The 26,550-nt window shown below is 39.0% G+C and overlaps 1 protein-coding gene across 2 annotated transcripts in view; it reads left to right on the plus strand.

Moving 5' to 3' along the window:
* Positions 1–26,550, plus strand: part of LAMA4 (laminin subunit alpha 4) — a 143,626-nt gene that overhangs the window by 97,241 nt on the left and 19,835 nt on the right. For both annotated transcript variants that reach the window (XM_047102954.1, XM_047102955.1), the window contains exons 16-28: positions 1,434–1,550; positions 3,371–3,550; positions 7,009–7,148; positions 10,047–10,223; positions 11,118–11,263; positions 11,661–11,823; positions 13,102–13,235; positions 14,824–14,995; positions 19,932–20,063; positions 21,411–21,553; positions 23,077–23,215; positions 23,859–23,996; positions 25,626–25,759. In XM_047102954.1, the coding sequence (XP_046958910.1) occupies positions 1,434–1,550; positions 3,371–3,550; positions 7,009–7,148; positions 10,047–10,223; positions 11,118–11,263; positions 11,661–11,823; positions 13,102–13,235; positions 14,824–14,995; positions 19,932–20,063; positions 21,411–21,553; positions 23,077–23,215; positions 23,859–23,996; positions 25,626–25,759 (1,915 nt within the window). The remainder of the gene's footprint in view (positions 1–1,433; positions 1,551–3,370; positions 3,551–7,008; positions 7,149–10,046; positions 10,224–11,117; positions 11,264–11,660; positions 11,824–13,101; positions 13,236–14,823; positions 14,996–19,931; positions 20,064–21,410; positions 21,554–23,076; positions 23,216–23,858; positions 23,997–25,625; positions 25,760–26,550) is intronic.

Raw genomic sequence — 26,550 nt, forward strand, 5'->3', positions numbered from 1 at the left:
TGATAATACATGATCAAGTTAAGTTGATTCCAAGATTTCAGGGATAGTTTAACATTTAAAACATCAATAGTAATTCACCACATTTTAGGAATATGGGAGGAAATTCATATGATCATGTCACCACATCCAGGAAGATCATTTACCAAAACTCAATACCCATTCATGTTTTTAAAAAACTTGTAGCAAACTAAGAATACAAGGAAACCTCTGTAATCTAAGAAATAATAATAAAATAATGGTCATCAAGCATATTAATACTGAAGTATTTAAAGTTTGCCCACTAAGACTGGAAACAAGACAATGATACCCCCCACATTACCAATTCAGTGTGTAAAAAATCTGGTTTAATTCTATGTACAACAAAATTAGAAATTAACTTTATAAAATAACACCATTTACAATATCATAAAATACCTAGGAAAAAAGCTGATGAAATATAAGATCTCTAATCTTATTAAAGATGATCTAAATAAATGGAGATCAAAATGAGAATTTAGATCTAAATAAAAATAAATAAAAACTGTATTTATTAACTAGAAGACTTAAATTTGTAAAAATGACAATTCTGCCAAATTTATCTGTAGAGTCAATATAATACCATCTGAAGTACCAGAACTGTATGCATATATAGAGGATGACTCTAGAATTTCTATGGAAATGAGGGTGGGAGGAGCTAAGAACTAGCACAATCCTTGAAGAATAAAACAAAGCTGGAAGACTTAAACTACCAGATATTAAGACTTATAACTCTACAGAAATTAAGACAGAGATACAAAAGATGTAGAAAATTACAATACCGTATCATTTCTTTTGAATAAAGCTTAAGAACAGACACAACTAACAGAGATAGCATTCAGAATAGTGGTCATCCTTGGGTAATCACAGAGATCCCAGGAAACTAGGAGGACCAATAATGTTCTACTTTCTTGACTTGATACTGCTTATATGCTGTGCTCAGTTTGTGAACATTCATCAAGCTGTGCATTTATAATGTGCCCCCTTTTCTAGATGTATGTTGTACATCAATTAAAATTTTATTAAAACCATAAAAAAGAATTCTTCTTATATAACAGTCATCACCATAAATAGAGGTAGATCTTTTCTTTTCAGCTCTTTATCAACCATGCTGCTAGGAGTTATTAGTCACAGCAGTGCTATATTTTTCAAAGAAGTTAGCCATTATCTCTAGACCTTTCACGAGTCACTTTATGGCATCCTAAATCATTCCTAAGCAGTGTTACTACTTTTCTATAATCGTGTACCTCTTAACTGAGATGCCACTTTCCAGAACTGGTGTTCTATGTTCATATCATATTGAGAATTTTACAGATGATTCCGTGATATAGATCAGAATTTTCCTTGTTGAAATGGAGATTTTTTTCCCCCTAGCATCTTGGCTTTACTGGTACCTTTTTTTGGCTTCTTCTCCATAGGTAATGATGAGGCAGTGGCTGATACCAACAGGCGTGTGGGTGGAGCTCTAGCAAGGAAGAGTGCTCTTAAAAACAGATTGAATGATGCCATTAAGCGACTACAAGCCACGGAGAGAGGTAAGGATCACAGACAAGAACTTAAGCTTCATCTGTTTATTCACTGGGATTAAAATAAAGCTTTGAAGAAGGAATACATGATTCCTTATCAGTCCTCTTATAAATAAATATTGTTTTCTGATGACAAAAGAAACCATGTTCATCACACACACACACACACTGAGAAAGAATTATAAAAGCTATAATCATACCATCTAGGGTGACCATTAAATTTGAGAGCATTTTCCTCCTATCTTGTGTGTGTGTGTGCACACATGTGCATGTGTGTTTTAATGGGATCATGCTGCTTATACTGTTTGGTAACCTACTTTCTTGTGGACATCATTCTTCATTAATAAGCATGCCCTAATCTGATTACTGGGTTTCTCTGGCCCTAATTGTTATATGCCGTGTCATTCTTATGGTACAAGTAGGGAGACCAACAAGCCAAATAGAGACACAAGAGCACTCATTTTGCCCAGTCTGGGACTACAGTGGCATCTTAAGAAGATGGGCTTGGGACCAGATGTGCCTTCCCTGGTATAGTGAAAGTTAACAGATACTGCTGGATGAGAGTATTTTACTACATGGAGCAAATCCAACTACTGTACCATAGTGCACCAAAACCCCAGCCAGGGGGGTATCTTCCATCGAGAATCCCTGTCATCAGCACCATTAGAGCTATGACATACTAGCCACTGGGCTGTGTTTTATGTACATTCTGTCATGTGGGAAAATATCACCATTGCCTTCAGATGAATGTGAACCCTGAGGCTTGTCAAGGTTTGGGAACTTGCTCCAAAAGGCACAGCTCCAAAAGGAAGCGGACCCAGGATTCAAAGCTACATCCGCCAGAGTTCAGATCATGTGAGGTCGAATTAAATATTTCTCCACTTAAACAAAAAGAAAGCCTCAACCTCACCTGAGTGATTTTGATTACAAAAGTAATACATGATTATTATAGAAAAATGAGAAAATACAGATAAGAAAAAAAAGCACAAAAGAAGAAAAACCTTTTATAATCTCGTTACCTAGGAAAAAACACTTTGCTGTAAACTTACATTATTTTTATTTTTATTTTAAATATATAACTTTAATGAAAATAGAATGCCACTCTATATACTATTTGGAAACTTGCTTTTATTATTTAAAAATAAGTTTCCTGGGGCGCCTGGGTGGCGCAGTCGGTTAAGCGTCCGACTTCAGCCAGGTCACGATCTCACGGTCCGTGAGTTCGAGCCCCGCGTCGGGCTCTGGGCTGATGGCTCAGAGCCTGGAGCCTGTTTCCGATGCTGTGTCTCCCTCTCTCTCTGCCCCTCCCCCGTTCATGCTCTGTATCTCTCTGTCCCAAAAATAAATAAACGTTGAAAAAAAAAAATTTAAAAATAAGTTTCCTTACTAATTTACTTCTGTACTAGAGCATCATTTTTATGGTAAAAGGTGCTCCACACAGAAGAAAGTGATATTTACAATGCATTTCAGACATAAACATATTATGACTTAAAATCTCATATGTGTTTTCTGTGGCTTTCTCGCAATGCCTCTAACCTGAAGAGATACTAATTACTTTTTTTAATCTACTTCTAATTTGAAAATGTTTTCAGTGAGCTACATGATTTTAATAAGACTCTAGAGTCTTTCAAGCTCATTTTTTAACGCTACTTAACAACTTTCTTCTGCATCTAACTTACACTATAATTAACAGACATTTAAAGGTCTCTGTGCAGCTTAAAAACCCAAAAGCTCAGGTCTGTTTTATCCCAGTGATTAAATGGATGGTAATGTTCCCAACCAATGTCCTGCTTCTCTGCAAAGTGAATGTCCCTGTGCTCTGTGTGAAGGTGATGCTCAGCAGCGCCTGGGTCAGTCAAGGCTGATCACGGAGGAAGCTAACAAGACCACAGTGGAAGTCCAGCAGGCAGCCGCCCCGATGGCTCACAATCTGACCAGCTGGTCGCAAAATCTGCAGAATTTTGACTCTTCTGCTTACAACACTGCAGTGGCCTCTGCCAGAGATGCAGGTATCATGGTTTGCATCCAGTTGAGGAACTGACCATTAAGTGCAACACATCCGTTCGTTAAGAAGGCAGTTTGCTTCATTTGGGTTTTAGATTGGAATATTGTAGAAGTTAGCTTAGGAAAAAAGAAAAACTTTTGCTCAGTTCATCTATCAATATATGTATGTGTGTGTGCATAGGAGATATATATATATGTCACACAAATAGCCACTAGATAGATGGGTTAAGAATCATTGTTTTTCCGAATGAAGTAATGGCAGCACTGATATTTATCAATGTAAGTTTGATCCTTTGGGGAAGAACTTCAATCACAAAATATTGGTTTGCATTTTAGAAAAATATTTACTAAACTGCCTTGCTTTTTCCTTACCTGAGTAAAGCAGGTTATTACCAACAAGTACTGACTATGGCGAAACATAACGGAAGGTTCCCATTAAGAAGAACCATTTGGGGGCGCCTGGGTGGCTCAGTGGGTTGAGTGTCTCAGATTTCAGCTCAGGTCAACAGTTCTTGAGTTTGGGCCCTGAGGCGGGCTCTGTGCTGACAGCTCAGAGCCTGGAGCCTGCTTCAGATGCTGTGTCTCTCTCTGCCCCTTCCCCAGCTCGCTCGCTCTCTCTCTCTCTCTCTCTCCCCCTCTCCCTCTCTCTCAAAAATAAACATAGGGGCGCCTGGGTGGCTCAGTCGGTTGAGCATCTGACTCTGGCTCAGGTCATGATCTCGCAGTTCATGAGTTCGAGCCCGGCATTGGGCTCTGTGCTGACAGCTCAGAGCCTGGATTCTGCTTCAGATTCTGTGTCTCCCTCTCTCTGCCCCTTCCCCACTCATGCACTGTCTCTCTCTGTCTCTCAAAAATGAATAAACGTTAAAAAAATTTTTTTAATAAACATTAAGAAGAACCATCTGTTAGCCAGCTTGAATACAGATTTATAGCAATGATAATGAAATATTCTGATATCTCCCTAATTTGTTTAGTTACACATAGATTAAAATCACATATTACTACATTTATTCTATCTCTTCTGCCTCTTAAATATCAATGTCTTTGTCATGACTAGAACTTTCGGTTCCCCAGCATGGCTTTGCAGAACATAATACCTTCACTTCCATCTGAGTTAAGAAACAACTTTACTAATCCACATATGAGCCGCCTGTCACTAGAAATTTTATTCCGGGTCACAGATATCCATTCCCATAACAGGAAGATAACTCTTTTATGTTCATCTTTTAAGTATATATCTTTTAAGTACATGGAGTAATTTCTCCATGTAACTACTCACTTAATTACTTTTAGAACTTGATCGCTAAAAGATTTGCCTACATGACACCCAACATTTGCATTTATAAAGATAGGGCCAAAGGAATATTTACTAAATCTGTGTTAAGTTTTTTTCCTCCTTCTTCAGTCCAATCCATGATTCCAGTAATCCAGAACTAGCATTAACTGAAATTGTTTCAGGCCTCCGTGTTTTCCTCAAACAGCATCTTGTGGTTCAAAGCAAAGCAAATGAAAGAGCATACCACAGTATGAGACCTTATAAAGACTCTAATAAAAGGTGACTCCCTTTCTCTGACAAAATTGAGGACAGGGAAACCCTGTTTTACATACATTTCCATACTCAAAATTTAATGTACTACAATAAATATACTTTATTACCTGTAATTTTTAAAGACTATTATACCATAAAATGGCTACTGTAGTCAGTAATCCAAACAACAAATATTAACCTCTGTATCAATCAATACAATAACATAAGTAAATTGCTATTATTTTACTTAATATGATAAAGATATTAATTGATATATTAATTATTATCATATTAATTATTAATTAATTGATTAATTATTATCATACTGATAATATGATATATTATTTACTTAATATGATAGAGAAGCACCTTACTTCCTAAATAGAGAAAAGAAACATCCTTGGTCCTCACTGACATATTCTCCTGAATCTGAATTTAGTTTGGTTCTAGTAAGAAGCTTACTCTTTTCCAGCTCTTAATGCTCAATGACCATGGCCCTGCTCTTAGCTGGCAAACACCCAAAAAATGTTCATTCTCTAGTACAGTGGTTCTCAAACCTTCATATGCTTCAGAATCACCTGGTCCTCACTCCCAGGGTTTCTAATTCAGCAGGTTTGCGTTGGAGCCCAAGAATTTGCATTTCTAACAGATTCCTTGATGATGCCGATGCTGCTGGTCTGGGGAGCACACACTGAGAACCACTGGTCGAGTTCATGAAACCTTAGGGAAAGTTGTGTTTTAGGCTTCTCTCATCAAGCTGTATGCATATAATTTGTTCTCTTTTCGATGTGTATGTCATTCCTTAAAAAATAAATAAATAAATAAGCTACACAGTTAGTGTGATGTCCTTGTACCATCCCTTTTCTGGGCCCATAGACTCGGAAGACTCAATTTATCATTATTATTATTATTGATGATTAATTATTTTAACCGCTGTTTTAGTGAAATCACTATATAGAATAATCTTGCCCACCCTCACCTTGGCACGACTGCCACTTTTCTGGGTGCTACCTTGTTCCTTCCATCTAGCTCCACTTCCGCTTGGACCAGTGCAGCGGCAGTGTGATGTGTGAACAGGCATCCCGGGGGATAGCCTCTTCCACCTCCTTGTGCCCAGCGTTCCTTGTGACCTGTTGTATCAGTTCAATTAGAAATGCAAGCAGAGGGACGCCTGGGTGGCTCAGTCAGTTAAGTGTCCGACTCTTGATCTCATAGTTCATGGGTCCAACCCCTGCGCTGGGCTCGGGCTGGTAGCACAGAACCTGCTTGGGATTCTCTCTCTCCCTCTCTCTCTGCCCCTCCCCTGCTCAGGTGCACACACACTCTCTCTCTCTCAAATCAATAAGTGAACTTAAAAAAAGAAAAAGAAATACAAGCAGAACCTGTGCTGTATAGCGTGCTGTATAGTGAAAGGAACACCTGTATATTTGTCATGGATCCTGCCCTTTAGAAATGTACGTTATAGGGGCGCCCGGGTGGCTCAGCCGGTGAAGCGTCCGACTTCGGCTCAGGTCACGATCTCGCAGTTTGTGAGTTCGAGCCCCGCGTCGGGCTCTGTGCTGGCAGCTTGCTCACAGCCTGGAGCCTGCTTCAGATTCTGTCTCCCTTTCTCTCTGTCCCTCCCCCACTCACACTCTGTCTGTCTCTCCCAAAACTAAATAAGCATTAAAAAAAAAAAAATTAGATATGTAACTTATAAGTCAGCTTACTTTCCATATAATTTTTAGACCGATATATGTTATAAATGCCACGAAGTAGTAATCGCGTATGCGTTGGGCTTAACTATTCGTTTTGCAGGATTGCAAATAATTTCTTATAGTTCTAACAGAGGTAACCATGTGTTTGTTGTCTCTTCACCTGATACCTTAAATATAGTTAATATTGGTTGATATAGTTGAGCTATTTCCTCAAGTGGTTAATTTTTATTAACTGCAGTAAGAAATTTGACAGAGGTTGTCCCTCAGCTCCTGGATCAGCTTCGCACCGTGGAACAGAAGCGGCCTGCAAGCAACGTTTCTGCCAGCATCCAGAGGATCCGGGAGCTTATTGCTCAGACCAGAAGCGTCGCCAGCAAGGTAACAGTGAAAGGCATCTTTGTCAGTCAGTCGGGGACAGCGAGAACATGAAACCGAACCGCCAGTCTCGAGGCAGCTTCCAGAGCCCGGAACCTTCCTACTGTATTGCCCAGCTCGGTCGTTCTAAGCTGCATCTGGATCTGTTCATTTGAATTGCATGAGGAGCTTTAAAAACTAAACCAATTCCTGGTCCCAACCTCAGAGCAATGCATCAGGCTCTCTAGAGGATGGGCTCAGCACCTGTGTTTTTCAAAAACTTCCCAGTGATTCTTTTTTTTTTTTTTTTTTTTTTTATTTTTGGGACAGAGAGAGACAGAGCATGAACGGGGGAGGGGCAGAGAGAGAGGGAGACACAGAATGGGAAACAGGCTCCAGGCTCCGAGCCATCAGCCCAGAGCCCGACGCGGGGCTCGAACTCACGGAGCGCGAGATCGTGACCTGGCTGAAGTCGGACGCTTAACCGACTGCGCCACCCAGGCACCCCCTTCCCAGTGATTCTTACGTGTAGCCAAGATTAAGGGCCACAGAATTAACTAGTCAACAAAGCTCATAGAGCAAAAGAAATCGAGTGGAACCAACCCCAATAGAAGACTCAATGTGTTATTGTTACTATTATTGATTATTTTAACAGCTGTCTTAGTGCAATCACTGTATAGAAAAATCTTGCCCATCTACCTCTTCAAGGAATTCTCAGGTACAACACTGATGATACGAAGCCTTTACTGACCTCCCCCCACAGGCTTCCCTGGGGAATCACAGACCACATAAACTGGACAATCGCAACGAAGACCCTGCCCCGAGATGCTTGCACAGAGGCAAAGAGGCAGCATCCTAATTAGAGCTGGTGGTGGAAGGCACATGCCCTGACACGGCCGTCAGCATTTTCAGTGTGGCAAGCGGGGCTTTTTTTTTTGGCCCTCTTTCTCATTTGTGCTTTATTAATGTATAGACCAGCATCATTTTTACAGCCAAATTATATGGTTTTATTTTCTCAATTGCGAATTGGCCTGATCAGACCATTGGCCCCTAAGTGCTGACAGAAAGGAGTACTGGAAATCAATTATTTTGTAATAGAGGAGATTAGTATTGGTCAATATATCCAACTTTTGAATGATATATGATAATTGGTCCCACCCCACAAATCGCCATTTTTAGGTTCCTTGGAGAACCTTTGAAGAAAAGGTGATGGTGAAGAAATGGCATTTCCAAAGCTAGGTTTCTGTGATGGCTTTCTGATAATTTTGTTTAAATGGGGAAGAAGTTGGGGGACTTAATCATCTAAAACCATTTTCTAAAGAGGCTTGGCAATGCCTTGGGGAGCCCAGTTGGCTCTTCAAAGTGAGACAATTTCTGTGCAGACGTATTTCCTTCTCAGACTCAATTTTGACAAAAAAAATTTTAATCCCATAAACTGATTGTTTATCAAGATGATTGATTTGTATTCAACTAGCAACATAGGACAGCTGTACTGCAAGCACTTGGGAATATTATCTTGAACTTATTGAACATCAGTATTAACCAAATCAATATTAAATAATGGATATAAATACATCTAATTATTCAGAAATATTTGTATGACATGGTTATAAAAAGTCCATCCACTTCTGAATACTCAGAAAATCACCCTGAACCAGTTCAGCTTTTCCTATTGGGCCTCTCCATAGATTTCATCTACTGAATTATGCTTTGTTGTGATGCCTTTCTGAGGATCGTTATAAGAAATATCTTAACAAACTCATCATTACAGGAATGATAATGATAGAGCTGGGAGCTCAAAGTACTTTAGAGATATTATCTTATTTCATTCAGCAAAACTTTTGTCCTCACTTTACAGTTGAAGAGACTGCAGGTTAAGTGACTTGCTCATGATTACATAGCTAGTAAGTGGCAGAGCCAGGTTTCAAGATCCCATTTAAGACTTCAAGGGGCGCCTGGGTGGCGCAGTCGGTTAAGCGTCCGACTTCAGCCAGGTCACGATCTCGCGGTCCGTGAGTTCGAGCCCCGCATCAGGCTCTGGGCTGATGGCTCAGAGCCTGGAGCCTGTTTCTGATTCTGTGTCTCCCTCTCTCTCTGCCCCTCCCCCCGTTCATGCTCTGTCTCTCTCTGTCTCAAGAATAAATAAACGTTAAAAAAAAAAAAAAAAAAATTTTAAAAAAAAGACTTCAAATCTGGGGGCACCTGGGTGGCTCAGTCTGGGTGGCTCAGTCGGTTAAGCGTCCGACTTCGGCTCAGGTCACGATCTCGCGGTCCGTGAGTTTGAGCCCCACATTGGGCTCTGTGCTGACTGCTCAGAGCCTGGAACCTGTTTCAGATTCTGTGTCTCCCTCTCTCTCTGACCCTCCCTCGTTCATGCTCTCTCTCTGTCTCAAAAATAAATAAACGTTAAAAAAAATTAAAAAAAAAAAAGACTTCAAATCTGGGTGTAGACCCCTCCCAACTGTCCAGATGTGATCAAGTATGTTCCTCTTATGAAGCCCCTGAGGAGAAAGTCTTAGCCATGTTGGTACCCAAGATTAATTATACTTCTCCTGATCAATTAATTGTTAATGTTATGGGCCTTGCGAACAGCATAACTGACCAGGTATCCCATCAAGCTCTTTAGTTCACCCCAACCAAGTATGTAGTTCATTGTGGAAGTCGTATTTATTCTCGCCTTGGATCTGCTTTGTCACTTTCTTTGGCTCCCTTCCCTTCACCCCACTTTAAATTTAAACAACTATATTATAATCTGCCTCAACTCCTTTCTCCCACAAGGTGAGGACATAAGGGAACAAGGGCCAGGAGGGGAGTAGGGCTCAGAGAGCCCACAGGAGCTGAGGGGAGCCTGTTGGGAACCATGAGAGAGAGCTATGCCTATTTCTGCGGGGTATTTTTAACAGAATAATTGTGTAACTCCAGATCCAAGTCTCCATGATGTTCGATGGCCAGTCAGCAGTGGAGGTACACCCCAAAACCAGTATGGATGACTTAAAGACCTTCACATCCCTGAGCCTGTACATGAAGCCTCCTCCCGTGAAGCAGCCAGAACTGGCGGGGGCTGCAGACCGGTTTATCCTGTACCTCGGAAGCAAACACGTAAGAGCACGACGTCTTAAAAGAGAGAACACAGTTAAAAGGAAAGATAGGTGCTCTTCTCTTGCCTTCAAACCAAAACTACCTATGCAAACAAATTGAATTCCCATTCTGGTGACTCACAAAATAGAGCTCACTCTAATGCCAAGACTCGAGTAGTGATTTAAAGACAAGGAATTCCGGGGCGCCTGGGTGGCGCAGTCGGTTAAGCGTCCGACTTCAGCCAGGTCACGATCTCGCGCTCCGTGAGTTCGAGCCCCGCGTCGGGCTCTGGGCTGATGGCTCAGAGCCTGGAGCCTGTTTCCGATTCTGTGTCTCCCTCTCTCTCTGCCCCTCCCCCGTTCATGCTCTGTCTCTCTCTCTGTCCCAAAAATAAATAAACGTTGAAAAAAAAAAAATTAAAAAAAAAAAATAATAAAGACAAGGAATTCCTTCCCTCTGTGGGATATTTCGGGGGCTGCTTCATTACCAGCTCCACACTGCTAACTGAACGTAGCATTTCAAAGACTTTCCCAACACAGAGGCCTGCCGTGTTTGATGCTGCACCTGCTCGAAGATGCACAGCAATAGGTATTGGCAGGCTGCGTTTTGTCCCTGGGTTAACCAGACACGATTAGCACACTCCCGGAAGGCATCAAATGTCCACAGGCCTGCAGTTGCCTGCTTGCCTGTCCAGGATGCCCTCGGACAAACACAGCGGGGCAGCAGACTCATGTAGCCACAGGAGGCTGGAAAGGAAGAGGCACCGGCCAACCTAGCAGCAACCTTGTAATAACTCAGGCCAGACGTGCCTTGTATACAGCCAAGAAGAACTGCTGACTGTCCTTTAAAGAAATGAAAACAAAATATGATATTCCTTCATATGAATTTTACTTACGTGACTTCTTGATGTTGCAGGCCAAAAAAGAATACATGGGTCTTGCAATCAAAAATGATAACCTGGTGTACATTTACAATTTGGGAACTAAGGATGTGGAGATTCCCCTGGACTCCAAACCCGTCAGTTCCTGGCCTGCTTACTTCAGCATTGTCAAGATTGAAAGGTAAAGTGAACCCATAGCCCAGGGCTTACATGCAAATTTCGTTAAGAAATCTACCGAATGTGCACGAACACAGTCTTCCTGTCGATGTTTAAATAGCATTTTCTTCCCTCTATTGTTGCTTCTCTTTTTTTACATTATTCCTTTATTCCCTCCTAAATACTTTAGTGGAAAACAAAAGATTAGGGAAAAAATAGTCATTGTTTCTAAATAGCAATCAATATTAGAAGTTTTTGTCTTTTTTCCTCTTTCTATTGGTTGTTGACATTCTGTAAATGCATATGCATGTGACAAAATCAAATCACCAATTCTGCGATGAGGGAACATTAGCATTTTGATATTCAAAAAAACATATTTTCTACAAACGATCTGGCTAATAAAATGTGAAATTCTTTTACAGGGTAGGAAAACACGGAAAGGTGTTTTTAACAGTCCCAAGTCTAAGTAGCACTGCAGAGGAAAAGTTTATTAAAAAGGGAGAATTCGCAGGAGATGACTCCTTGCTGGATCTGGACCCCGAGGACACCGTGTTTTATGTTGGTGGAGTGCCTCCAAACTTCAAGGTAAGCTATCCAGCTATATTTGGAGTTATTAACAATCTATAATGATTGTTTTTAAAAATTCATAAAGTGGGGGTAGGCTGGAAATCTTGATACATCTTTTTTTTTTTTGATGTTTCAAGTTTTTGTTTAAATTCTAGTTAACATATAGTGTAATATTAGTCTCAGGAGTAGAAGTCAGTGATTCATCCCTTACGTATAACACCCAGTGCTCCTCCCAGCAAGTGCCCTCCTTAATACCCATCATCCGTCTAGCCCACCCCCCCCCCCGACCTGGAAGTCTTGATATTTTAAGAAAGAACTTGGCTCAATGGGTGGTAAAATTCTGATCTAGAAATCTGTTATATAAATCTGGTCTCTACTACCCATATTTTCATAGCGTCAAATCCTTTCAAACTATAGATAGCTAACATTCATTTCATTCTGATAACAGGCGTATATGATTAATATTACCCCTACCCACTACTACAGAGTGTGTGTACCTTGTGGATTTGTACCTAGCCTTCAGGTTCACAGATCACAGGTTCAACTCAGTTATCTCAACAAATAGAGACATGAAATAAAATGCTTGAGATGAGGGAAGGGATGGAACTAGGGGGGCGGGAGATATGAGATCTGGCGAAGGGAAGAAAAATCAAAGGCCCAGCCAGATAGGGAGTTGATGTAGGATTTCAATTCCAGGGCTACGACATACTGGTTATAGACACATTACCGAACATCTCCAAGAATTACTTTCCTTCTGTCTGTATCAGAACAGGAATATCTACCTCACAGAGCTGCTGTAAGAATTGATTTTGGTCAGGAATTCACTGCTCAGTGTGTGACTGATACGTAGTATATACTCAGCAAATCCCATCCTCTCTGTTAAGATATGCACAGCTGAGGGGTGCCTGGGTGGCTCAGTCAGTTGAGCGTCCAACTTCAGCTTAGGTCGTGATCTCACGGTTCGTGGGTTCGAACCCTTTGTCAGGCTCTGTGCTGCCTGGAGCCTGCTTCAGATTCTGTGTCTCCCTCTCTCTCTGTCCCTCCCCCGCTCACTCTCTGTCTCTCTCTGTCTCTCAAAAATGAATAAACATTAAAAAAATTAAAATAAAAAAATAAAAAAGATATGCACAACTGAAAAATCACTGTTTATCTAAATTATTGGCACAGAGTAGACACAGGTACGGAAAGATATTTTATCAATGGGTTGTTCCCCTTGACCTGCTGTTTCATTACCTGTTCTGCATCGTCTGCGTGACATATGATCACAGGGTAGTTGATTTGCTTTGTCTTGCACAGCTCCCTGCAAGCTTAAACCTGCCTGGCTTCGTCGGCTGCCTGGAATTGGCCACTTTGAATAATGATGTGATCAGCTTGTACAACTTCAAGCGCATCTATAACATGGATCCCTCCAAGTCAGTGCCCTGTGCCAGGTAAGAAAGTGTTAAGTGCACCGAAGCCTTTGATGGCCACGTGAGGGCAGCAAGTGAGACAAACATGGAACAACATCCAGGTTCTCAATGTTTTCTTTGGGGAAACTAGTTTTGAAACTGCGTAATAGTCATGCCCGCAAAAATCATTTCAGTTCTTCCCTACCACCGAGGAGCATGCGCAATTATGAAAAGTCTTAAGCAATTTGTTTGCAGCTTTGATTTAGGATTCCAGAGACTGGAGTTTCACTAGAAACTTCTGTTGTCTTAGCACATAGGGTAGAAAAGAAATCCATTGAAAACAATTCATGTAGGATAAAGATGTGATATATATTCATCTATAGATGTGTATATAATGGAATATGATCCAGCCATAAAAAAGAATGAGATCTTAACATTTGCCACAAAGTGGATGGAGCTAGAGTATATTATACTAAGCAAAATGAGGAGCACCTGGGTGGCTCAGTGGATTAAGCCTCCAACTCGTGATTTAGGCTCAGGTCATGATCTCAGGGTTCATGAGACTGAGCCCTGCATCAGGCTCTGCACTGATAGGCTCTCTTCCTCTCTCTGCCCCTCCCCCACTCACACACTCTCTTTCTCTCTCTCTCTCTCTCTCTCAAAATAAACTTAAAAAAGAAAGAAAGAAAACAGGTGAGCATAGGGTAATGGAAAGAAAAATAAAATAAGCTAAAAACGGAAAGGGAGGCAAACCAGAAAACAGACTCTTAACTATAGAGAACAAATTGAGGGTTGCTGGAGGATAGTGGGTGGGGGGATGGGCTAAATGGGTGTTGGGCATTAAGGAGGGTACTTGTGATGAGCACTGGGTGTTACATGTAAGTGATGAATCACTAAATTCTACTCCTGAAGCTAAAAATATAAAAAAAAAAATAAAATGATTCATTTAACTTACCTATAAATATTTCTCTATGTCTCCCATGCAAACGTCGGGACTTCATTTATTTTTTTCAAGTTTTTTACTTAAATTCCAGTTAGTTAACATACAGTGTAATATCAGTCTCAGGTGTAGAATTTAGTGATTCATCACTCACATACAACATCGAGCACTCATCACAATAAGTGCCCTCCTTAATCCCTATCATGCCCCATTTAACCCATCCCCCTGCCCACCTCCCCTCCAGCAATGCTCAGTTTGTTCTCTATAGTTTTTTTTTTTAATTTTTTTTAACGTTTATTTATTTTTGAGACAGAGAGAGACAGAGCATGAACGGGGGAGGATCAGAGAGAGAGGGAGACACAGAATCGGAAGCAGGCTCCAGGCTCTGAGCGGTCAGCACAGCTGACGGATCGCGAGATCATGACCTGAGCCGAAGTCGGCCGCTTAACCGACTGAGCCACCCAGACGCCCCTGTTCTCTATAGTTAAGAGTCTCTTTTCTGGCTTGCTTCTCTCTTTCTCCCCTGCCCTCCTCCCCCCGCCCATGTTCATCTGTTTTATGTCTTAAATTCCACATTTTTAAATACTGTAAGGTCCATGGAAGATGTCATGACAATGGGTTCAAAGGGCCACACCTGAAAAGCGTAATACAAATGGTCGTGTTCCTCTGATCCTTGCGTTTTTATTTCAGAGATAAACTGGCCTTCACTCAGAGTCGGGCTGCCAGCTATTTCTTCGATGGCTCCAGTTATGCCGTGGTGAGGGATATCACAAGGAGAGGGAAGTTCGGTCAGGTGACTCGCTTTGACATAGAAGTTCGAACGCCAGCTGACAACGGCCTCGTGCTCCTGATGGTCAATGGGGTGAGAAAAATAAAAGTCCTTTATCTTCTCCTTTATTGCCTTTACTTTCTGCTCTGTATATTCCTAGGAACCTGCCCAGGTTGCGTGTGTCATGCCACCAAGCTGAAGGTTTAGTTTATTTTTTTTTTTTTAATTTTTTTTTTTCAACGTTTATTTATTTTTGGGACAGAGAGAGACAGAGCATGAACGGGGGAGGGGCAGAGAGAGAGGGAGACACAGAATCAGAAACAGGCTCCAGGCTCTGAGCCATCAGCCCAGAGCCTGACGCGGGGCTCGAACTCCCGGACCACGAGATCGTGACCTGGCTGAAGTCGGACGCTCAACCGACTGCGCCACCCAGGCGCCCCTGAAGGTTTAGTTTAGAAAGCAAAATTGGATTTCTTTTTCTTTAGGGAAGTGATGCCAGAAGTAAGTAAAAGCAGCCCTGAGATGCATTTCCGTGCACTACATTTTGGGTTGTATATTAAATATAGCCCCCTTTAATAAACTGGGGGATTTTGCAGAAAATCAGCACCAAGATCTAGGTGAATAGCATGTCTGCAGAAGTTTAGCACTGACTTTACATTATATGCCTTAATCAATAAAAGTAAATAAATAAAATTGCATGCTTACTATAAATATATAGCATTTCTTTATTAATGATATACATGAAAGTATGTAATGATGTACGTTATTAATGATTATTATTAATAATAATCCATATTATTGTGGATATGTATTCAAAATGAGGAATAAAGACAATTTATATAAAGATAAAATAGTGAATGAAAATAAACACAATTTTAAAATAAAGATGAAATAAAATAAAATTGTGTTCTGTTTGTTAACGATACAAATATTATTGTTAATGGCAGTGTTAATAAAAACAATATAATTAGATATGCTTATGTATTTTCGAAAGTCTCATTAATTCTTTGAGATAGAGTGACTCAAAAGTCTTGTCCTAAGTCCAATTTATTTCAATACTAAGTTTAATTGGATGTCGAAACTGAACGAGATACCTCAAAAATAAAAATATGTGTATCATTGGCTATGCTTACTAAATCATGATACCATTTTTTTTTAATTTTTTTTTCAACGTTTATTTATTTTTGGGACAGAGAGAGACAGAGCATGAACGGGGGAGGGGCAGAGAGAGAGGGAGACACAGAATCGGAAACAGGCTCCAGGCTCTGAGCCATCAGCCCAGAGCCTGACGCGGGGCTCGAACCCACGGACCGCGAGATCGTGACCTGGCTGAAGTCGGACACTTAACCGACTGCGCCACCCAGGCACCCCCCATTTTTCAATCTCCTTCACTAATTGGCAAAAGCTGTCTTTGAATTTGGCTGGTACATTTCCATCTTTCCTGATGCCAATTCTTGCTAGCTAATCAGATCTTGCATCATTTTGTAAACTCAAACCAAAGAGTTTAAGACTATTAAAATCTTTAATTGAAAGATTTGTAAACAAGTTAGAAATTTCTTTCTAAAACTATCTTAATAGTGCAGATATGAGAGTTTTTATAGGTGGTACACATATTGTTTTCATCAACAAATTCACTTAACAACAGAAAACTTGGGGGGGGCACCTGGGCGGTTCAGTCAATTAAACGTCCAGTTCTTGATTTTGGCTCAGTCATGATCTCACAGTTTATGAGATCGAGCTCCTCATCAGGCTCCGAGCTGACAGCATGGAGCCTGCTTGATATTCTCTCTTGCTCTCTCTTTCTCTCTCTCTCTCTCTCTCTGCCCCTTCCTCACTCGCACTCTCTCACTCTCTCTCAAAATACACACATAAACTCAAAAAAATAGAAAAATTTCCAAATACGTTTTTTAAAAATCATCTCTCCGGAGTGCAACTTTCTTCAAAAATGTTACTTTCTCTTCAGAAATCTGTTGCATTCCTATATACTAACAGTGAAGCAGCAGAAAGAGAAATTAAGAAAACAATCTCATTTACAATTGAATCAAAAATAATAAAATATCTAGGAATAAACTTGACCAAAGAGGTGAACAACCTGTGCTCTAAAAACTGTAAAACATTTATGAAAGAAATTGAAGACAACATAATGAAATGGGAAGGCATTCCATGCTCCTGGATAGGAAGAACAAATATTGTTAAACTGTCTATACTGCTCGAAGCAATCTACATATTTAATGTAATCCCTAGCAAAATACCGACAGCATTTTTCACAGAACTAGAACAAACAATCCTAATATTTGTATGGAACCAGAAAATACCCTGAATAGCCAAAGCAATCTTGAAAGGGCAAAGCGAGCCTGGAGGCATCACAATTCCAGACTTCAAGTTATATTACAAAGCTGCATTGATCAAGATAGTATCCCACGATTATATGGTCGATCAATCTCAACAAAGGAGAAATGAATATACAATGGGAATAAGACAGTCTCTCCAACAAATGATGTTGGGAAAACTGGACAGCTACATGCAAAAGAATGAAACTGGACCACTTTCTTTCCCCATACACAAAAATAAATTCAAATTGGATTAATGACCTAAATGTGAGACCTGAAACCATAAAAATTCGAGAAGATAGCAAAAGTGGTAATGTCTCTGACATCCTCCATAGCAACATTTTTCTAGATGTGTTTTGTTTCCTGAGGCAAGGGAAATAAAAGCAAAAATAAACATTGGGACTACATTAACATAAAAAGCTTCTGCACAACAAAGGAAAAAAATCAATAAAACTAAAAGGCAACCTATGGAATGGGAGAAGATATTTGCAAACGACAGATCTTATAAAGGGTTAGTATCCAAAATATGTAAAGAACTGATCCAACTCAACACCTGAAAAACAAGTAATCTAATTAAAAAACAGGCAGAAGACACGAATAGACATTTCTCCAAAGATGACATCCAGATGGCCAAAAAACACATGAAAAGACGCTCAATGTCACTCATCATCAGGGAAGTGCAAACCAAAACTACAGTGAGAAAAAAAAAAACCTACAAAATATCACCTCCCACCCATCAGAATGACTAAAATTAAAAACACAAGAAACAATAAGTGTTGGCAAAGATGTGGAGAAAAAGGAATCCTATTGGTGGGAATGCAAGCTGGTGCAGCCACTGTGGAAAACAGTATGAAGGTTCCTCAAAAAAATTAAAAATAGAACTACCCTATAATCCAGCTAGAGAGTATAATGCTAAGCAAAATAAGTTAGGGAAAGACAGATACCATATGATCTCATTCTGATGTGGAATTTAAGAAATAAAACAAATGAGCAAAAGGAAAAAAGAGACAGAGAGAGAGAGAAACCAGGAAACAGACTCTTAACTATAAAGAACAAACAGAGAGGAGGTGGGTGGCAGGATGGGTGATGAGGATCAAGGAGTGCGCTTGTGATGAGCACCGAGTGATGTATAGAATTGTTGAATCACTATATTGTATGCCTGAAACAATATAATACTGTTTGTTAACTACCCTGGAATTAAAATAAAAACTTCGTAAATAACAAACATTTCCAAAAGCCACATTCTCATGCATTGTTATAATATTCCTCCCTTGAAATTACAGATAAAGTATTTTTTAAGTAACTAGTAAATTTCATACCACTGAAAGACATTTGTCATCAGAAATGAAGGTCAACACATTTAGAATAATTCATTTTATAAAGAAAATGATTTGCAAGAAGTAATCTGCAAACATCTGTGTCTCAAAAATATTTTCACATCACTTCATCCCCATAAAAAACCATTGTGGTTATTCTATTATTTTTTTTTGTTTTGTTTTTTTTAACGTTTATTTATTTTTGGGACAGAGAGAGACAGAGCATGAACGGGGGAGGGGCAGAGAGAGAAGGAGACACAGAATCGGAAACAGGCTCCAGGCTCTGAGCCATCAGCCCAGAGCCTGACGCGGGGCTCGAACTCACAGACCGCGAGATCGTGACCTGGCTGAAGTCGGACGCTTAACCGACTGCGCCACCCAGGCGCCCCTGTTATTCTATTATTTAAGTCTTCTCACATGTAAATCCATGTACCAAGGCACACATAACCTGCAATAAACTGCAATAGGCTAAAAGCACAGAAATGGGTGAGGGGCCACCGCCAGCCTTCAAGTGTAAATCTCTACTCTCAAAGCCTCACATACCATGTGAAGTCCATGAAAATCTGTCCAAAGGACAAAATGAAGGTCCAGATCGATCCATGTATTAAATACTAAAAGTTAATTTTTCCCCCTATTTTAGAGTTTAAAATGAGCATAAACGGAATTTGAAATATTTTCTTTCTTTCCCCCAATGGATTGTTTTCCACATCCCAGAAGTATACAAACCCCACTCAGGAGATCACTTTCTGACAAATAGACACTTTACCATAATACCTTACTTTTCAAATCCATTCAATTCTTCTGTATATAAGCTTCCAAAACAAGAAATCCTGACCAGTAAATTATATGAGTGATACAGAATTATTTTTAGGGCCCAAGTGCGTAATAATTTCATATTTGTTTACATAAATCCAATGTTTCCAAATAATACAGAAATGTCCTTCTTTTTCTTATATCTGTATTTGCTGACAATTCTTTAAGATTTTTTACAGCAAACCTTGGGATTATTTTTCAGTATTACCAATGTTTCTCTTAAAATGAAATGCAATTACATTTGCTGGCCTGTTACAATTGCTGAAAGTTTCCAAGATTTTTAAAAAGTCAATCAGGTAAACTTAGATTTGCATTAATCTGTAAAGCGAGTAAGAAACAGGATGTGGTTGTTTCAAATTATGTATAATATTAACTCTTTAGCATATTAACATGAGACATTACTGCTGATAAGGATGGAGTTGCGATTTTAATTTTATGGTACGAATGTCATTAGACTTCCTTAGTTTTCAGTTTCAATGATAAATATTAGTGTTACTTCTCAAATTCAGCTAAATCTACACTTTTATAACAGCAGATGCCCACGTCTTATTAACTTCTTTCTCTCCACAGAGTATGTTCTTCAGCTTGGAAATGCGCAACGGTTACCTACATGTGTTCTATGACTTTGGATTTAGCAACGGCCCTGTGCATCTTGAGGACACGTTGAAGAAAGCTCAAATTAATGATGCCAAATACCATGAGGTACAATCATTGCAATCTGTGTTGTCTATTTTGTTTTGTTTTGTTTGTACTTAGACCTATTGATCTAATCAGAGGATCAAATGACATAGGTGGGAAAGTAACTAAACCGAGCACCTTCACATCTAAAGTTGTTTCGTCAAAGGGCCCCAACCACACAACTCCAGGATGACATTTGCTTTAAAAGAGTGAATGATTTTGTCATATCGATGTTTCTAATAAAAGAGTCACTGAAAGATTCATTTTAATTGCTTCATTGACCAAAAGGCTCTTCTCAACGTTCAGTGTCTTGATTACAATGGCACCCCCATAGAATTCTTTTATACCTTTGTCGAAAATGCCAGAGTGTGGATGCAAAGGCCATTTTTAAATTTATCCCTTGAGCACTACTAAATGTAAAAGGAGTAGATAGTAAGCAAATAGAGAATTTCCTTGTAAACCATTTATCCAGAACTTAGAAAACACTAACACGGATTTCCTTATAAAGAGAGCCCACAAGGAATACTTACTCCTTAATCTTGAAACAGTTATACAGTATACTGATAGTATACTTCATCTATTTTCATTAGCAACTACTCTGAATCTACAATTGAGTAAAATGTATAAAGACATATCTTTTAAGTTGAACCAAAATGCAGAGAGTAGGAGGTGGTATTTCTCTTTTCAGTTCAAAGTCCATGGCTTTCATGAGGATGGTTTATGATAGAGGAATATTTAAACTATTTCTCTGGCTAGCATTTTTGCAGATTCATTAAATCTTTTCACGATGTCACAAAAAAAAAAAAAAGGTACCCGGTAACATACACTTTAGGGTCCAAAAGGTAGCTGTTAATAGTTTTTTCCTGAATCCCCTCAAAGGGGCAAAAGACAATACCTGGTCTCATGACAAAAGTATTTTTTGATCTAGCTTCTTCTTCATATGGAAACCTTTCTCCAGAAAATGTGAATTTCTGCTTATTTAAGTAAGACTTCCATATCTGTAAGAAAGAAAAATCTATTCCCCATTTTGTGAACAAACAAGCATGAGAACATGGAGTCCCAGCTGTTATAATCAGAATAATTAAAACATAGTAGTCTTCAAAAAGCTGATTATTTTTTAATGTTTATTTATTTGTTTACTTAGAGAGAGCACACACATGAGCAGGGGGAGGGATGGAGAGAGGAGAGAGAGAGAATCCTAAACAGGCCCCATGCCATCAGTGTGGAGCCCCAGCACAATCCCATGAACCATGAGATCACGATCTGACCGAAACCAAGAGTCAGACACTTGACCTACTGAGCCACCCAGGCACCCCCAAAAAGTTCATTATTAAATAATGATCAGGACCTACTATATATTATTCCTCCTAGATCTCAATCATTTACCACAATGATAAGAAAATGATTTTGGTGGTTGACAGACGACATGTCAAGAGCATGGACAATGAAAAGATGAAAATACCTTTTACAGACATATACATTGGAGGGGCTCCCCCAGAAATTTTACAATCCAGGTAAGGTGGGGTTTTTTTGTTAAGTAGTTATTGTTTCTAACAATGTACTGGGCTGAGTATTCAACATCCAGAAGAGGTCTAGTAAAACTTTTAAAGCCCTCCCACTTGCTACTTCTACACACATGCACAGGCACATGCACACACATTCATGCACCCTCATGACCTTCTTAAATTAACATCTTCTAGATGTGATCTACAGGTTTCTTTAATTATTGTATTACTCTTACAATATAGTCTAAAGCAATATGTCTCATCTGCAGGAAGAAAGGCAGAGCATCTGTCCCTTTACTTTTGTTTTAGTCTTAAACCTCTTTGAACTCTCAAATAGCATCTGAGGATATGGAAATTTTTAAGCTTATCCAAGAGGTTATGAATCATGTATCATTACAATTTTATTCTCATGTATTTAAAAATTTAACTATCTCTTATTACAACCGAGGCATAGCATCAGACGCCCTTGAGACTGAGAGGCAACTTTAGAATATTCCAGTCCAATCATTCTCAATGCTGGTTCTCATTAGAATAACCTGGAGAACTTTTATGAACACTCTAGCTTGTGACCACTCTCCAGAAATTCTAATTGGTGTGGGATAAGGCCCCAACCTCAAGCTTCCTTTATAAATTAGATACCCTCTTAGCCCCTTCAGCCATGCCACATGGGACTTTTAACCATTGTGGTTGCCATTATATATCCACTGTTAGTTAGTATGGTCCTCTATTTGTGATTTGATGGAGCAAAATGTGTTAGGGCTATTACTCCTTAGTTTGGCCAGTGTTCATCTAAAATACATTGAAGTCATTATAATTTGGTTAAAACTAGCTTCATAGTCATTCAATATTTAATAATATGTTAGGTATTAGGATTACAGTGTTGATCAAAATGCCATCCCTCATCTCAATGATAAAGGATTTCTTACTAGCCTATTAATCCAAAGCCTAACATTCACTAAGACATTTCTCTAGCCTTAGCTGATTGCATTGCAAAATAGCCAAGAAGATGAGTTCATGACCCAAGTGGATTAATGGAAGACTGAATACCTGGGTTCAAATCCTAACTTACCTCTTGTGACATTAAAAAACAAAAACAAAAACAAAACTTGATGTTTCTTAGTTTCATTTAATAGGTTAAACCATGTGAAGTTGCCAAGAGTTGACTATTTACCTAAAATATGTCCATTTTTTACGGTTCAACCTATTAATCATCTACAAAAGGGAAATAATAGCATTTCCTTCTATCTCAATGAATTTTTATAAATATGGAATGAGCTAATGTAAGTTAAAGGATCTTGAAAATTATAAAAAGGTAAACAAATTGGCTTGATGAAGAATAAAGCCATTCTATAAATAAAGATTAGATATTACTACATGCTTATGGAAGAAGCCATGAGAATATGAACAATTAGAAAGCTATTAAAGTGAGTATAAATAAAATCAAATTTCATATCCCACATGTGCAGGGTAACATCACCATCATCATCATCATCATCATCATCATATCAGTGAAGACTAATTTTCTTTTTCAGGACCCTGAAAGCACACCTTCCCCTAGATATCAACTTCAGGGGATGCATGAAGGGTTTCCAATTCCAAAAGAAAGATTTCAATTTATTAGAGCAGACGGAAACCCTGGGAGTTGGTTATGGATGCCCAGAAGACTCTCTCGTAAGTACCAAGCAAAAGCTTTTTATTAAATAGACACACACACACACACACACACACACACACACACACACATCTTTTTTAATAATAAAAAATAAACAGACACAAAACTTGTCATTCTCAAAAGCTGAAAAAGCTCTTTTCAGCTTCTCTGTGATTGTAGGTACATCTTGGGCTCCTTTCTGCCACCAGCAAAGAGAAGAATCATTAAGCTAGAAAGGCTTGTGGGAATTCCTCTATGACTTGTCCATTTGCTTCGGTTTTCAATGGGTTTCCAAAGCCCAGAGAGGCTGTGTAGGCATCTTTTCTCACTCAGGGTGGAGGATGTGCAGAAGCTGAAACCCCATCACACAGAAGGATGGTTAACATGTCTAAATTCCAGTATAATCCAGAAGTTAAAACATAAAATATTAATACTTCTCTGTTCTTGGATTGACTACAGAACACTTGAGCTCACCTTCTAAAGGTATTTCAAAAATAAAATAGGCAGAGGTTTAGTGACCCCAAGACCCAACTTATTTATCTCTGAAAAGGTCATCACCAACATATACACTAATGGACATGGACTTTGGTGTGTGGGAAATTGACATTTTAAGCACTTGATAATTATCTCAAACCCTATATTCACTTTTTTTTGGCCACACAGATATCTCGCAGGGCATATTTCAGTGGACAGAGTTTCATTGCTTCCATTCAGAAAATATCTTTCTTCGATGGCTTTGAAGGAGGTTTCAATTTCCGAACGTTACAGCCAAATGGGTTACTATTTTATTATGCCTCAGGGGTACGTATTTGTTTTTCCCTACAGGAACTTCCTTCTGATACTTGTTTTGTCTGTTAACAGTACTATTTATGCACGTTAAAAGTGAATTGCAATTCAAATTAATTTTGACTGACATGAACACGCATAGAGTGCTACATTTCAGACACTTTATAATTATATATAGTGCATACCAGAAGTTCTGAACCTAGGATTTATAGAGCCACCCCTCAGGAGCTTATGGAGAAAGTTCAGTGTGTCTATCGACCCAGGTCAGAAAAACTTAAGATTTTTTTAAAATTGTATTTTCTCAAACTAAAATTTAGCATTTTCTTCAATTACAAATGTTGGCAACAAACCACAGTAGTATTTGCAGAACCTGTTACTTTATCATTAATAGAAACAACAGGTATTTTTCATTTCACATTATAGTTCTCACAGATATCTCAAAATGTCATTTTTGGCCATTGCTACTTTTAAATTATGGTAGTTATTAGATCTGCTGATAGATTTTATAATTTAATGCTTTAATAAAGAAGTGCATGTATTACTATATCACAGATTTATTGTTTTAATATTTTGAAACTGTATCTCAATGTAATTGGTTTCCTTTGTATTCCTAGATGTTTTGTTTGATGCATTTTAAAATGTTATTTTTGAAGGGGCCTGTGTGTATCACCAAGCTGTCAAAAGAGTCCATAGCACAAAAAAAATGTTAAAAAAAAAAAACCCTTTGTGTATATATACAATTATGCATGTGATTTAATTTATAAAATTAAATTCTTAGACTGGCTATAGAACACTTGAGCTCACATTCTCAAGTTATTATTTCAAAAATAAGATAAGCAGAGGTTTAGTGGCCTCACGACCCAAGTGATTTATCTCTGAAAAGGTCATCACCAACATATACACTGATGGAGCAGGTCACAATATAATTTATAAAAGCAGCTTTTACTTTTCATACTTATTTTTTTATATTGAATTGAATTTAAATCCCAAAGCACTTTGTAGGACCTCCCCCACACAACCTGCTTCACATTACCATGGCTAGTTAAATAACACTTTCTGTCCACAAAAAGTAGTTATGTTGAAGGCTGTCCCTTCAACTGTAGAGGCCAATGCCCACATAAGGGAAGAGAAGCAAGATTATCAGTTTACCAATATTTTAAACAATCAATAAGCCCATTCAGAAAAAGAAATGGTAACTTCTGCTCTTTTTTATTTCTCTTCTGCCTCTATAGAGGAAAAGTAAAACATTTAAAAAGCCAAACTGGCAAATTACCCCTTGCCTGGTCGTCTAGCTACATCCCCAGGGAGACTCAAGTATTGCTTTTCCCAGAGGGAGACTGAAGACAGAATAGCAATGTCTGAGTTAGGGAGTTAACGAACACTGGGACAACTCTCAGCATGACAAAACACCAGAAATCTTCCATTCAGGATACAGGAGGCTCCTTTCTCCATTGAAATGTGCCTGATTTTATAGACGACACCAATATAAGCAACAGAGTGTTCTGTTGTTTTCATAGAAATTATTTGACAAACTTCCCACTCGTTGTGTGTTCCTTTAAGCAATACCACGAAGGAGAAGTTGAAAACGTGTCCATCATCTGGATCTCTGGCCTCCCTACTTAAAAACCTGTGCTTGAATTTCAGTCAGATGTGTTCTCCATTTCGTTGGACAACGGCACTGTGGTTATGGATGTAAAGGGGATCAAGGTGCAGTCGGCAGATAAGCAGTACCATGACGGGCTGTCCCACTTCGTCATTACCTCTGTCTCACCCACAAGGTACAGCCCCTCACTTTATGCTCTTTCCACCAGACGGTTTTATTTATTTTGTTTGCATGATTCTCTTGAATGACCACTATGAATAATAGCCTATTTTATTGCTTTTCTAGAAGAAAAATGGTAGAAGGAACAACATAATGTTCTTTTAAAAGGAAGTTGCTGTTAATTTTCAAGAGATGCCAAATAAACCACTATATAATTACTTCACAAGAATATAAGGGTTTTTTTCCACTGAAACCACAGGCTACAGACCTTCTTGGGGGAAGTACCTACACATAGTACTTCCTGAATGGATTTCAGTGTTTTGCACATAGAAGGAGATCAGAAAACATTGATTTCATTTGGATTTTAATTAAACAATTGAGGGGAGCCTGGGTGGCTCAGTCGGGGAAGCGTCAGACTCTTGATTTCAGCTCAGGTCACAATCTCATGGTTCATGAGTTCAAGCTCCACATTGGGCTCCACGCTGACAGTGCAGAGCCTGCTTGCGATTATCCCTGCCTCTCTCTGTCCATGCCTCTCTCTATCTCAATAATAAATAAATAAACATTAAAAAATAATAGAAGCAAGAAAGCAAGAAAGGGAAAGAGAAAGAAAGAACTTTACATTTATGGCCATATTTTGAAAGCTCTAACTTTAGTTTTTAAATGTGTAATACTGAATTTCTTTTTTATAAGAAGAAAGCTTTCTAGAATAAGAAATAAATTTCTTGTCATAGCAACTGCGATTCTGTATCCATTTCCATTACAAAAAAAATCGTTAATAAGCCTTTCTAGAGTCCATTTCCAATC

The sequence above is a fragment of the Lynx rufus genome, unplaced genomic scaffold (assembly GCF_022079265.1).
Source record: "Lynx rufus isolate CCGP_SWC_20201006 ecotype Redwood Valley unplaced genomic scaffold, mLynRuf1.p SCAF_6, whole genome shotgun sequence".
Classification (NCBI taxonomy): Eukaryota; Metazoa; Chordata; class Mammalia; order Carnivora; family Felidae; genus Lynx; species Lynx rufus.